The 14,165-nt window shown below is 49.1% G+C and overlaps 1 protein-coding gene across 1 annotated transcript; it reads left to right on the forward strand.

Annotated features, from left to right (window-relative positions):
- Positions 1 to 7,431: 7,431 nt before the first annotated feature.
- On the forward strand, positions 7,432 to 12,402 carry LOC112809548 (olfactory receptor 13J1). Its single transcript, XM_025852869.2, has 2 exons — positions 7,432 to 8,557; positions 12,184 to 12,402. Exons 1-2 carry the CDS (start codon positions 7,618 to 7,620, stop codon positions 12,234 to 12,236), a joined length of 993 nt encoding a protein of 330 aa, XP_025708654.2. The 5' UTR covers positions 7,432 to 7,617; the 3' UTR covers positions 12,237 to 12,402.
- Positions 12,403 to 14,165: the final 1,763 nt, after the last annotated feature.

Raw genomic sequence — 14,165 nt, forward strand, 5'->3', positions numbered from 1 at the left:
CTTTTTTTTTAATTTTTTATTGTTATGTTAATCACCATACATCATTAGTTTTTGGTGTAGTGTTCCATGATTCATTGTTTGTGCATAACACCCAGTGCTCCACGCAGAATGTGCCCTCTTTAATACCCATCACCAGGCTAACCCATCCCCCCACCCTCCTCCCCTCTAGAACCCTCAGTTTGTTTTTCAGAGTCCATCGTCTCTCATGGTTTGTCTCCCCCTCCGACTTACTCCCCTTCATTCTTCCCCTCCTGCTATCTTCTTCTTTTTCTTTTTTCTTAACATATGTTGCATTATTTGTTTCAGAAGTACAGATCTGTGATTCAACAGGCTTGCACAATTCACAGCGCTCACCATAGCCCATACCCTACCCAATGTCTATCACCCAGCCACCCCCTCCCTCCCCCCCCCCCCCACTCCACCAACACTCAGTTTGTTTCCTGAGATTAAGAATTCCTCATATCAGTGAGGTCATATGATACATGTCTTTCTCTGATTGACTTATTTCACTCAGCATAACACCCTCCAGTTCCATCCACGTTGTTGCAAATGGCAAGATCTCATTCCTTTTGATGGCTGCATAATATTCCATTGTGTATCTATACCACATCTTCTTTATCCATTCATCTGTTGATGGACATCTCAGCTCCTTTCACAGTTTGGCTATTGTGGACATTGCTGCTATAAACATTGGGGTGCACGTACCCCTTCGGATCCCTACATTTGTATCTTTGTGGTAAATACCCAGTAGTGCAATTGCTGGATCGTATGGTAGCTCTATTTTCAACTGTTTGAGGAACCTCCACACTGTTTTCCAGAGGGGTTGCACCAGCTTGCATTCCCACCAACAGTGTAGGAGGGTTCCCCTTTCTCTGCATCCCCGCCAACATCTGTGGTTTCCTGACTTGTTAATTTTGGTAGGCTCGTCTTCTTATTTACAATTCCCTATTGCCTTGTCTATGAACTCAGTTTCCATTTACCACCTCCAGGAATGATGATTGAAGGGCTGAAGAAGTTACTGAGAGGATGTCAGTTGGGCTTGGTGGCTCCCCATTCCTCCCAGGACTTCTCTGTGTGTCTCTGGTTCAAGCATTGACAATTACTGACTCAGTTTGAGGGCAAGTATCTCCGTGCCCACTACCTGGACCTGCCTGCTTGCTGATACAGTCCCTTACCAGTCATCCTGATGGGTTCCCTCAGGCTCTTCCTCCTGCTCCTTGTAACCACTGCCTGTGAGCCGAGAACCCCCAAAACCACTGTCCTTATTGCAGTAATCTCTTCCTTACTTTGTTTGGCTGTGGTTTCTTCTAACAATCCAATCTCATTTGCTTGTCATTTCTCAGCAATTCTCAATGTTTCTGGTCTGCTGGTAGCACTCTCCCTGATTTTTCAGGGCTGTTAAGAATTTATTTTTATTTAAACATGTACAAGTTCTATCTTCTACAACTTTTTGGTAAGACCTCCACACACGTATTGAGTCTCCAAACTTGGCTGGTGCCAAGGACTCAAGATCTTACTTTCTGGACCAAAGATGAAATACAGTTTTCTGATTTGTAAATTTATTGATATGAAAGGCCATCCAGATTCATAAAAGTGAAAGTATATTTGAGGTTTTGGCCTCATTGGAAATGACATAAAGATAATTATAAATCTTAGAGAAAGGACATGTTAGTGAATCAACTGCTAGATTCTGAGAGAATAGATTCTTTGAATACAGATTTAATCTCTTCCCTCAGGGTCTCCTAGCAGTTAGAAGCTAGTAGAGAATACACAGCCACGTAACTGGGGCACACAGATTTTATGTCCCCCAGAGTCCTCGATCTGTCATCCTGCTGCCAGAGTAATCTCCCTAGGCCTGAGCCCTGGAATTCAGGGCCTCATGGCTGTTCCAACCACCTCCTCCCACCTCCCCAAAGGTCATCAAGAATGGACTGATGTCCACCAGTTGGAGCCCAGGAGCTAGAGCCCATCAGCTCACCCCCCAAATCAATCTTGCACCTATGACAAGAATAAAACACTAAGAGGGTTTATCCAGAAATACAAGGAGAATTTGACATTGGGGAAAATATATATATTGATGGAAATCACTTTGTGAACATATTAGAACAGCTATATGACCAGGACATAGTAAAAGACCTGGATTGATGGAGACAATGTTCCTGGATAAGAAAACTTGATCTTACAATGATGTCAATTCTGCCCCCCAGATTCGTCAATGAATTATAGGCAAAATCCCAGAAGAGATGTCATGAAATTTGACAGCTGACTGCAAAATTTTTCTGGAAAAGGAAATGTGCTAGAATAATGAAGACACTACTGAAGAAGGCTAGTAAGAGGGAATCTGACCTAGCAGATATCAGTATCAATATATACTAGTAATCTACAGTAATTAAAAGAGTGTGGTATGAGGACCATAAGAGACAATAAAATTTATTTTAAACCTAATGTCATGTCTAGAAAGAAATCCATAAACATATTAAAAATGAGTATTGATAAACAGGGCTGCAACAAATACATTGCTAGAAAATGCAAGTAATCTAGTCACAGAAAACATATCCGAGGTGGCCTGGTTGGGGGAGGGAGGACTGGATTACACCGGGGCATGAGGAAACTTTGGGGATGACAGATAAATTCTCAGTCTTGATTGTGTTGATGGTTTCACGACTGTACACTTATGTTAAAATTCATCAAATTATATGATTTAAATATATGCAACTGTTCATCACTCATTGTCAATAAGACTGCAACAAGAAAGCATGCTTAAAAGCCATACTTACATATGATTACAAAATCAATCTTTCTGTGTAGATATGCATATCTATCTAGATATAGATATGACCATATTTGATAACGAGGCCCTCAAGCCCACAGAAGCATGGACTTTGAGAACTGCAAGGAACCTCAAGGAGCCACCATCAGAACTTGTGCTGAGCGTGGAGAGGAGGAGCCAGGTGCAGTGAGAGGCCCCCAGTCACTACCTGACCTGGGCAGACCTGCTTGGCATTGACCGAGGGTGATGCATTCAAGAGCGGACACATCAGCGTCACAGAGCAAACCCAGGACCCTGAGCCAGCCGCTCCGCCTCCCTAGAGCAGTTTTCCTATCCATCCAATGAGGGTGTGCCAGGATGGTAGATACAGACTCCCATGCTCTGATATTCTTTAATTCTGTCTCTCTTCACCCAGTTCCCTCCCTGTTATACTCTTTCCAAATTTTGCATTTTCTTGAGATCCCTATGAAAGTTGGCAGGACCTCTAACTTCGGGAAAGTGCCTCTGCCTCCCATTTGTGTGCTCACCCGTTAATTTTTTAAAATTTATTCACCAAGAAGTGTTTATGCATTTATTCAATTATTCATCCATCCACTCATTTACTCATTCTGTACACATGCACAAGCCACACTGGCTGGAGGCTGACCTATGAGTGTGGATCCTGACCCTGAGTCACTTTCTCCAACTTTTTCACACCAATTAAGATTTCCAACTAGACTCTGTGTAATTGGGTCTTTGGGACATCATCCCTGAAGCACCCCAAAGTTTCTAAGCTGGGCGCATTTCCCCTTCTCCCTCTAAATTGCCTTGGGGATTGCACAGTCCCTTGGCACATAGGGAGCTTTGAAAGGTGTCTACTCCATTCGGGCTGCCTGCTCCCTGGGAGGCTGTCAGTCACGATGGAGCTGGGAGCTGCCCAGGTCGGGGAGACCCTGGCTGCCCACAGTAAGCTACTGAGGACCCTGTGCAGCCTTGAGCACGTCAGCATTTCCTAATTCCACCAAACCTGACACCCTTTAGAGAACCTCCACTGAATTCTGAGTACTTTGCCTAATTCCACCCAGTTCTAAAAGTTCCACTTAATTCTATCAAGTTGCAAACACTTCCCTGAATTCTGCACAAATATAGGCATGTGTTCTTAGTTTGGGAAGCTGGGTCAGTGTGAAACCCTGTGTCCTGCCCACCAGGGTTCCCTGTGTACCCATTTCTTTCAACTGTGTTCTCCGAGCTGCAGCTAAAGAAGGCTCCTGGTCTCTGAATTATCTTCTGGGAAACAGGAAACATGGGTCTGAAAGAGCCTCAAGGTAAGTAAAAAAGTGGACTTCCCCACAGGGGAAGGGGCCTTGGCTGGGAGTCAAGAGCCCCAAGGAATTACTGGAGCCTTGGCTTCCCCCCCAACTCAGTATGTGATGATGCTGGGCAAGCCCCTTCTCCTCTCTGGGTCTCAGTCTCCATATGTAAAAAGAGGGTGGTCTCCATGAGCTGCAAGACCCTCCGGGCTCTGCCAGGCTGTCTTCCAGATTGGGAACAGTTCATGATTGTCACCCAGCTGCTCACTCCCAATTTGTCTTAGCCCCATGAAGTCACAGCAAGACAGGAAGAAGTTGGCTGTGGTCAGGCTGGGGACTTCAACTTGGCCTTCAGAACCTGGGTGAGGAGGGGAAGGAGGTGGCATCCCTATGGGCTGGCAGGGTAGGCAAGAGGCAAAGAGTGAGTGAGAGAGGTGAGCACCACCTTGGAAATGCCAACACAGGGCCATGGTGCACAAAGGAGAGAGGGTTCGAGCTGGCCTGGGAGAAATAAAAGAAGGCTTCCTGGGAGAGGTGGCATCTGAACTGGTTTTTAAGTAGCCTATGTCCAGGAGTGAGGCAAAGGCAGAAAGGACACTGTGGGCTCTGCAGACAAAGCTTCCTAGCCCTGCTCTAGGGACCAGAGTTCCCCAGCATCCAGCCACATCCCTTCTTGGCCCCTCTTCCCATAGGCCCCCATCCCCCAGCTGAAGGAGAGACAGCAGAGCAGGGAAACCCAGCAACTCAGCACTCAGGCTAGAAAGCAGACAAGACATTGAGCTGATTCCATAACCATATCCCTGCTCTGATGTTTCTTTCTCCTCCTGGTTCAACCCAAAGTATGCTCCCCACCCCAAGGGCTGCTCCTTCTCTCCTGGCACTTCCAGGGCCCCTGCTTGGTCTCCACTCATCCTAGTCATCCTGCTTGGTCCTCTGAAGCCCTGGCCACAAGTCCGAATGTCTGCACTACTGGTGTCTGCGTGTGTGAGTGTGTGTGTGTATGTGTGAGAGAGAGAGAGAGCTAATGCACAAGAAAGTGAGAGTGCCTGCCACACATGTGCACATCTTCACATGAATGACCATACAGGGACACACATGAGCCGATGTGCAGCATGTATTCACACAGGCACATCTGTGAGTACGTGGGGCTCAAACAGTTGTTTGTGCATACACTTGTAGTTGGGAGCCATATGTGGGGACATGATGTAGCTGTGTGTATATTGCAACAGAGAGCCAATGGCCGCCCATGTTTGCTAGTGACTTTAGGGGATAGGTTATAGTATGTGTAACCGTGCAAAGAGGAAGCTATGCAAGACCCGACTACTGCGGCTGCACACAATGCCACCTCTCTGCCATCCACGCCCCTGGCACAACATCTACTGCTACTGACACTCAGTTAAATAGAGGTGTCCCTCCAGGAGCCCAGTCTCAGGTTTCCCAGCAGCATCTTGGAGGAAGCTTGCGGAGCATGCTCCCCTGACCCCACAATGTCTCTAGACACAGTCAAGCAGAGGCAAGACCTTCTACCTGAGGACCCAAGGCTAGGGCAGAGCTCTCCCTGCTGCAGAAAGGGCCCTTCATCCCTGTGCTGGGCCCAGCACCCAGCACCCTGTGTTTGTTCTGTGTGAGAGGGAAGTGTCCACAAGGACCACTCAGCCTGCACCCTGCTGGATGGTGTAGGCCCAGTAACGCCCAAAGACTCCATATCAGGAAGGATTTTTGTGACCCTTAGCATGGCTTGACAGAAAGAGATAAAAAGGGGGGGAGGAGAAGAAAGGTATGTCCATGGGAGAAACAGGCTTCTTATCACTAAGGGCCCACAGACAGAAGCAGGATGAGGCTAGGCATGGAAACTGGAGAGGATTTCTCCCTAGGAATAGTTTGAATTTAGGGGTCTGGGAGCACATATGTCCTCATTCATTCCCCTAATGCCTAGCACGGTGCCTGGTGTGTCATAGGAACTCAATCTCTTCTTCATTCTGGAACGGATAAACACAGGACGAATAAAAGGGAACTATCTCATGCAAGTGAGGTGCTCACAAGAATTGGGGTTCCCTCCAGACCCAGATGTGCGCAGCGTGTCCCATGGGTTTACTGACATCAATGCCAGGTGCCCAAAACACTAAGGAAAAGTTGACTTACGTTCATTACCTGGTGGGAAGATTGGGGGAGAATGTGGGAGAAAGATGTTCACCCGGTATGATAAAAGGACCACCAACATTTGGCCCTTGACAGAAGCAAACATCTGCTGTGAGCATGATGTGGTGTCACACAGTCGGGAGGACTGGATTCTAGACTCACCTTGCCACGGACCCACGACATGATCTCAGTTTCCTACCTTCAGTGAGATCCAATAGGTTCGCCTCTCAGGGAGCTTTCCATGCTGATGCCCTACAAGTTCATAGGGCCAAAGCGGCTCTGGCTCACACCCAGAGAAAATAGGAGTTTGGGGGCCAGGCCAGCTACTCCTTCAAATTGCAGCTCCAAAGCCCATGATGAAGGCAGATTCTGAAGGTCGGTCTGCACACAGTAGCTGGTGAACAGGCCCTGTGGAGGGACAGGTGGATGAGCCTGCTGAGAGGCTCAGAGTTCAGCAGCCCCTCCGAGGAGAGGCACAATGTATGCCTCATGCATGGAGACCAGAGCCAAGCTGAAGACACAACCAGACGTCTGCAGGTTGAGAAATAAAGGAGAAGGGCATTCCCAACAGTGGGAAGAGTGTAAAGCAGCTCAGAGGCTTCCTGAAAGCCGGGAGAACCCTCAGGAACCATCTAGCCCAGGGATTCTCAAGTGTGCTGCCGTGGCAAGCAGAAGAAACGTCACCCACACAAACTGAGTCAGAAGCTCTGGGGATGGAGCCCAGCAATCTGTGTCTTAACAAACTTTCCAGGTGATTCTGCTATACATTAAGATTTGAGGACCTCTGATTTTCCCCCAAACTATGTTAGAACACTTATCTGATGTAGGGGCGCCTGGGTGATTCTTGGTTTCAGCTCAGGTCATGATCTCAGGGTCGTGAGCTGAGCCCTGTGTTCAGCTATGCTCAGCAGGGAGTCTGCTGGAGATTCTCTCTCTCCCTTTGCCCCTCCCCTCTTGTGCACATACTCTCTCTCACTCTCAAATAATAAATAAATAAATCTTTAAAAAAAAAAAGAATACTTATCTGCTGTAGATTAATGTAAAAAGAGGACCCATGGTCAAGTAAGTTTGGGAATTACATGCCCTATACCACTTTTGGAAGGTCACAAATCACATTGGCATATGAGAAGTCCTGCACTAAAGGGCTTTATTTATTTTTAATTAATTTAGTGTTGTCTCAGATTAATTTTTCAGATTGCCTACTAACATTTTCATTAACACTCTCTCAGGGAAATGCTGATCCAGATCAATGCTCACTCTTCACATGGATGAATTACAGCCCAGAAGTGCACAGATTGCCCAAACTCAAGGACAGAGTGTGTGTAAGAACTGGAAAAGGCCCTAGCAACACACCCCCACCCAAAAGAGGCTCTGTGGGCTCTCCCACAACCCTGCACCCTCTTTCCTTCCATCACAGCCATGTGCCCCCTTGAGCACAGCAATATGGAGCTGGTCAATAGGACAGAGATCTCTGAGTTCTTTCTGAAAGGATTTTCTGGTTACCCAGCCCTGGAGCACGTGCTCTTCCCTCTGTGCTCAACCATGTACCTGGTGACCCTGCTGGGGAACACAGCCATCGTGGCAGTGAGTGTCCTGGATGTCCGCCTGCATACGCCCATGTACTTCTTCCTGGGCAACCTCTCCATCCTGGACATCTGCTACACGTCTACCTTTGTGCCTCTGATGCTGGTCCACCTCCTGTCAGCCCAGAAGACTATCTCCTTTACTGGCTGCGCAATCCAGATGTGTCTGAGCCTCTCCACAGGCTCCACAGAGTGTCTGCTTCTTGCCATCATGGCCTATGATCGCTACCTGGCCATTTGCCAGCCACTCAGGTACCCCGTGCTCATGAGCCCCCGGCTCTGCTTGTCGCTGGCGGGAACCGCCTGGGTCCTCTGTCTCTTCAAGTCAGTGACTGAGACAGTCATTGCCATGAGGCTGCCCTTCTGCGGCCACCATGTGGTTAGTCACTTCACCTGTGAGATCCTGGCAGTGCTGAAGCTGGCATGCAGTGACACCTCTGTCAGTGAAGTCTTCCTGCTGGTTGGGGCCATCCTGCTGCTGCCTATACCTCTGACATTTGTCTGCCTGTCCTACACACTTATCCTGGCCACCATCCTGAGAGTGCCCTCAGCTGCCGGACGCCGCAAAGCCTTCTCCACATGCTCGGCGCACCTGGCCGTGGTGATGCTTTTCTATGGCACCGTCATATTCATGTACATGAAACCCAAGAGCAAGGAGGCCCGCATCTCTGATGAGGTCTTCACGGTCCTCTATGCTGTGGTCACGCCCATGCTGAACCCTGTCATCTATAGCTTGAGGAACAAGGAGGTGAAGGAGGCTGCCAGGAAAGTGTGGGGTAGGAGTTGGACGTCCCAGTGAGGGAGGCCTGGGATCTTCAGATTAGTAGGTGAGGCCTTCATAGGCCTACACTGAGGACAGGTGGGGTGCAGGGCTGAGTCTAGAATCTTCATCCCAGAAAGGCAGCACCGAGTCCCATTGATGCTGCCCCAGAATTGCTCACAAAGCACCCTCGGCTCCTTCCCTGGCATCACCCTGGCCAGCTCTCCACATCACTTCCTGTACCTTTACACCAGCTCCTGGCTGGCCTCAAGACCGCACTCCTAGTGGTCCTTCCACTCTATCCTCCCTGGGGCATCCAGAGGGACCTCTGTGAAAGGCAAATGTGATCACATCCTCTCCTGACTGAAACCCCCAAAAGCCTCCCCCTACTCTCAGGACAAAGTGTAAGCTCCTCCGTGGGGCATTCTAGGCCTTCACAAGCTGGCCCTGCTGGTCCTAACCCCCAACCTTCTGCCCCACCTTCTCCCACCTGAGCAGCCAGGTGTGAGCCCCAGTGTTGCCCAGCCCTGCCCAGCTCCATGCTCTTCCTGGTTCTTCCCACGAGGCAGCCACACCCAGCACACAACTCCAGGATGGCAAGACCCTCGAGGCCCAGCTCAAATGCCACCTCCACCAGGAAGCCTCCTCACCTGAGCTCCTCCTGTTTTATTTTCAGTGTTACTGTAAGAGCAGGGATGGTCAGAATCTACTCTGTCCCAAGGTCCAGCCCTGCCCAACCCTAGGCCCCCCCATAGGTTTTGTAAATAAATACATGAACACAACAGTGTAGGGGTGATGGTGGCAGAGCCTGGCAACCTTCCTGAATCTGAGCAGAGCGGAGACAGAGTTCAAAGATGACAGGCATGACCTGGTGCCCTGGGAGGTGACAGTAGAGGCAGTGACGAGGCCCAGAGTCCATGATCCCCAGAGCGGTCCAGCCACAGGGGTACCGGTCATGCTGAGCAGCCCAGGGCCTGTGTTCCCAACATCGGTCTTGAGCAGGAACAGCAACTGTTGCCATGCCTCCCAGCCCAGCATCCAGGCCTCACCTCACTTTGGGGAGACTTGCTTTACCCTTCCTTACCTCATCATAGGGATCCTGCCAGAGCTGCCCCTTCCTGGTGCTCAGCCTCTTCCCAGCTTTCCTTTCTGACAACCCAGTGAGCACACAGTAGAAATGGATACAGATTCACAGAGTATCTCCTTCCCTGCCTGCCCCCACCCTGCCTCAGTGGCACCATCTATACGATGGGGACACGGGCCTTGGTCTCCAAGAAGCAGTCCAGCTCTCCTGCCCCCTGCCACAGGGAAGCCCGGTCCTTGCTAGAGCCCTCAGTTCCACTCCAGTCCCTCTTTCTGCTTCCCATGTTGGTAGGAGAGAAGCCCAGCCTGCCCCCTGAAGCTCTACCCTCTCTGACCAAGCCACACTGAAGCCCGCCTGCCAAGATGTCCAGCTTTGAGGCCATGACAGGAGTTTGGACGTTATCATGTGGGCACTGGGGTTTACAATCACATTTACTTTTAGATAGCTCACTGATTAGATACCATTTTCCACCCATGAAATTGGTGAAGAATTTTTTTAATTTCTATTGGTAATGAAGTAATGCCCTATGCTGCTGGTGGGGATGGCAATGAGTTAATATAAACTTCCTGAAAAGTCAGTTGGAAGTATGATCCAAAGACTTAAAAAATTGCTAGACTCTATGACCTAACCCATCTACTTCTAAGAATTAGTCTCATATGATCATTAGAAGCATAAAGATTTATGAACAAGGATATGTATGAGGACATCAATCATAGCATTATTTGCAGTAACAAAAAGTTGTAATAATCTTAACATCCAATCATAGAAGAATGTCCAAATAAATACTGGTGGTGTCCAATGATAGGATGTGATGCAGTCTTCAAAAAATTCTTATTTTCTGAAGAATATTTGATAATGAGAAATGCTCACAATGTAATTAATAGAATAAAGCAGAATTCACAACTTTGCATTCACTATGATCCCAATGTTATTTTTTAAAGTATTTTTGTTATGGATTTATGAGTTAGTATATATGCAAAAAATCCTGGGAAACCAGGACAAAATATTAAGAGTTGTTTCCACTGGGTGGAGGGGTTAAATAGGATTGATCAGTTAGAGCCAATTGTTTTCTTATTTAACTAATTCCAATATTTCCAATATTTATATAATATGAACATGACTTTGAACTTAGAAGTCATGTTCTAATTTTGAATTTAAAAAATAAGGTGATGCATTTTTAAGAAATGCAAGGTCACCTGGTTCCAGAATAGAGCACTGATGAGAAGGCCTCCAGCCCGAGAGGCAGGAAGTGAGGAAGCTGCTGCCCTATTCCAGTCTCTCATGGTGGGGATGGGAATAAGTCAGGGGCAGCCTGACCCACTGGGCAACCAAGCGGAGAGAAGGCAGCTGAGAAATACTTGGGGTACACAGACAACTGCAGAGCTGGAAGACGGAGAGAGAGGCCTGTGGGTTGCAGCTTGTGTTTCTGGCTTATTTGCCGCCCACTGAGACAGAGATGGGGAAGATGAGAGATGCAGGGGGATGGTGTTGAGTTCCAGGTGTCCATGGGTGGCAAGAGGGCACTGTTCCACGAGCACGGAGACAACAAGTGCTAACAGTCTTCAAATGTTTGACTTTGACCTGGGATCTTGATAAAGATTCAGAAGGACAAATCACAGTATAAGGGAAAACTCTGTCGCTGCTGCTGATTTATTTAAGGCTGTGTTGTCGTCTTTACAACAACTGTGTTGGTTGTTAGTTTTTATGAAGGGAAGGGAAAGGAAACGTGTAGAGACCCATGCACCTGACTGAACCCTTGACTTAAAGTCCCTCAAGAGTGCTCGTGGCCTCATACTCTACAGCAATGCGCTTTCTGGAACTTTCATGAGTCCTGATCCTCACAACATTCTAGAATGGAGACACCTCTTCTCACAGACCAAGACACCCATGCCTAGGACAGGGGGCCCCAGACTTCAATCCTCGGATCCAAGCGACAGGGCGGCACCAAGACCCGATCAGATTCTGGCCAGTGTTTTTCCTGCACTCATCTCACTGCAGCCAGGCCCTCCCAGGAAAGCACAAGAATCCTGGGGTCTCTGAGCCCCACAGCTGCCAAACCCGCAAACTTGTGTAGTTCCAGAGTCTGAACTTTAAATTGGGCAGGGACTGCGAGGTTCCCCAGGGCACGGAGCAGAAGGCTATGTGGCAGGGGACCAGGAGGCTGGTCCTCAAGGCTTTGGCCCTGGCCCATCCCGGCACAGTGTGTCTGCCGGTAATGAGCTCAGCACTTGCCGGCTCTGCTCTCCGAAGCCCTGGGTCAGGACACCTGGCAGCCTGCTCCAGCTACCTGCATGTGCTCATGCCACTGGGCAATATGTATGATGAGGTAAGGACAATCCATCTAGCCTGTGGACTATTCTCATGAAATCTTCTTTAAACATGTGAAAACCAGAATAACTGCTTGCGAAAGAGGACATAATGATACAAGCGATACTGGTTACCACGTACTGATTACTTACCGTGTGCCAGGCTCTGTGCTAAGAGCTCTGCACGCCTCATCTCACTGGATCCTCAAAACAACCCCACAAGGAAACACTATGCTTATCTCCACTTTACAGGTAAGGGAGGTGAGGCTGAGAAAACTGCTAGCAAGTGGCAGTCTGGGACTTGAGCCCTGGTGGGTCTGACTCCAAAGCCCACACTCACCTGCTCTGCCATCCAGCGAAGACGTGGTCAAGCAGGAATCCTAGATCCAGGCATGTCAGGGAAATTGCAACAGAAGCTTCGGTCCTTTTATGCCCATCCCCTTTCTTTTAAAATAATTTGTGAAGCCTAAAATAAAATATTAAATGGTTCAAACTAGATTCGCCAGCCAATGAAATTGATATAATATTTACCTTGCAAAGTAACCCTAGGTCTGTCAGACTTCAGGGTTAGAAGTTGCTAGACAGAAGGAGGAAATGTTTCAGAGGTGACAGGGTACTAGAGGTCCCCTAATTGAGTGTTTCCATTCACAGGAGAAATCTGACCAAGGTCATACAGCAGAATCGGAACAAAGGCAACAATCAAACCTGGATCCTTCACTCCTGACCCAGTCCTGCTTCATGGCATCACCCTACCTTCCAGGAGGTCTAAAACTGGGGTGTGGAATTCGACAATTATTCTCAGAGACACTCGGTTTGCTATCTCGCGTGTGAGACACTGGCAGATAGAAGCCAGGGTGGTTTTCCGAGTGTATTGGGAAACCACCTCATACCCAAATATTCAGGAGATCTCAGGTTTTCCTTCTCCTGGCATATGGTAGGATCACCCAGGGCCAGTGGGGTGTGGGCGGATGTGACCCATGCCACTTCTGGGGCGGGGCCTGTAACTGCTGGTGTGAACGCCTAGTGTGTCCTTCCCTAGCCATAACAGCTGATGACGTCCAGATGGCGGAGCCTCCCTCAGCCAGGGTCTCTGAGCAGCTTGACATGGAACAGAGCCCCCTGAAACGCTACAAAGGACATGGAGCATGAGAAAGAAATAAACCGCCGTCATGGTAAGCCACTAAGATTAGGTGTGTTACTGCAGCAAAACCTAGCTCATCGTCACTGACGCACCCAGGGAACAGCAGCTGCTCCCTGACGTCCCCTCCCACGCCAGGGTGCAGAGTCACAGCTGTCGGTTACCCGGAAGCATGGTATTTCCTAGACACAGACTTGTTTCTTTGGGGCCATAAGCCTGTGGCTCCATGAGCGGGTTCTAATTTCCATGAATGTGTTATGATCAGACTCTTAAATTGTGAGGAGACCCACTCCTCTCTGAGTAGCTCCTCTGAAAGAGCAGGGAGAAGCCCGGCACCCCACCCCCCCCCCCCCCCCACCCCCCCCACCCCCGCTCTTCTCCAGCAATGACGACAGCTGCTTCCTTGGTTGCTGTGTGTGTGCTGGTGCAGGAGGTGCTCTCAAGGTGAGACGTCTGGGGGCGCCTGGGTGGCTCAGTTGGTTAAGCGATTGCCTTCGGCTCAGGTCATGATCCTGGAATCCCAGGATCGAGTCCCGAATCGGGCTCCCTGCTCAGCGGGGAGTCTGCTTCTCCCTCTGACCTTCCTCCCTCTCATGCTCTCTACCATTCTCTCTCTCAATAAATAAATTAAAAAAACATCTTTAAAAAAAAAAAAGGTGAGACATCTGGGACTGGGGAGGGCGGGGATTTGGGGCAGCGGAACAGCACGGGATCTCAATGGCAATCCCCAGCACCTCCTGGGTGCAGGCACTGGAGGGCAGCAGAGATGGATCAGACACAAGCCTCTGATTACAAGAGCTCAGTCTATTGAGAGAGAGACCACACACTACCGTGCAAAGGAGAATGCGATTACCCTGTGCTTAGAGCTGTGAGCATTGTGTTGTTGGGCTGGTCAGTCCCACTAGGGCATCTGAGCAGACTGTGCAGAGGAGGGGTGTGAGAGCCGAGCCTCGAAGGAAGGATGAGTGGAAGGGAAAGGCCGCTCCAGGCTGAGGAAAGAACATGAGAAGAGGGACGAGACAGGAGTGTGCGGGGTGACCATTAATGGGAGGTGGTCTGGTGAGGCTGGAGCAGGTGTACGTGAGGGGATGGAAGG

This window comes from Callorhinus ursinus, unplaced genomic scaffold, assembly GCF_003265705.2.
Source record: "Callorhinus ursinus isolate GAN/ISIS: 27379988/994484 unplaced genomic scaffold, GSC_fseal_2.0 scaffold42, whole genome shotgun sequence".
Classification (NCBI taxonomy): Eukaryota; Metazoa; Chordata; class Mammalia; order Carnivora; family Otariidae; genus Callorhinus; species Callorhinus ursinus.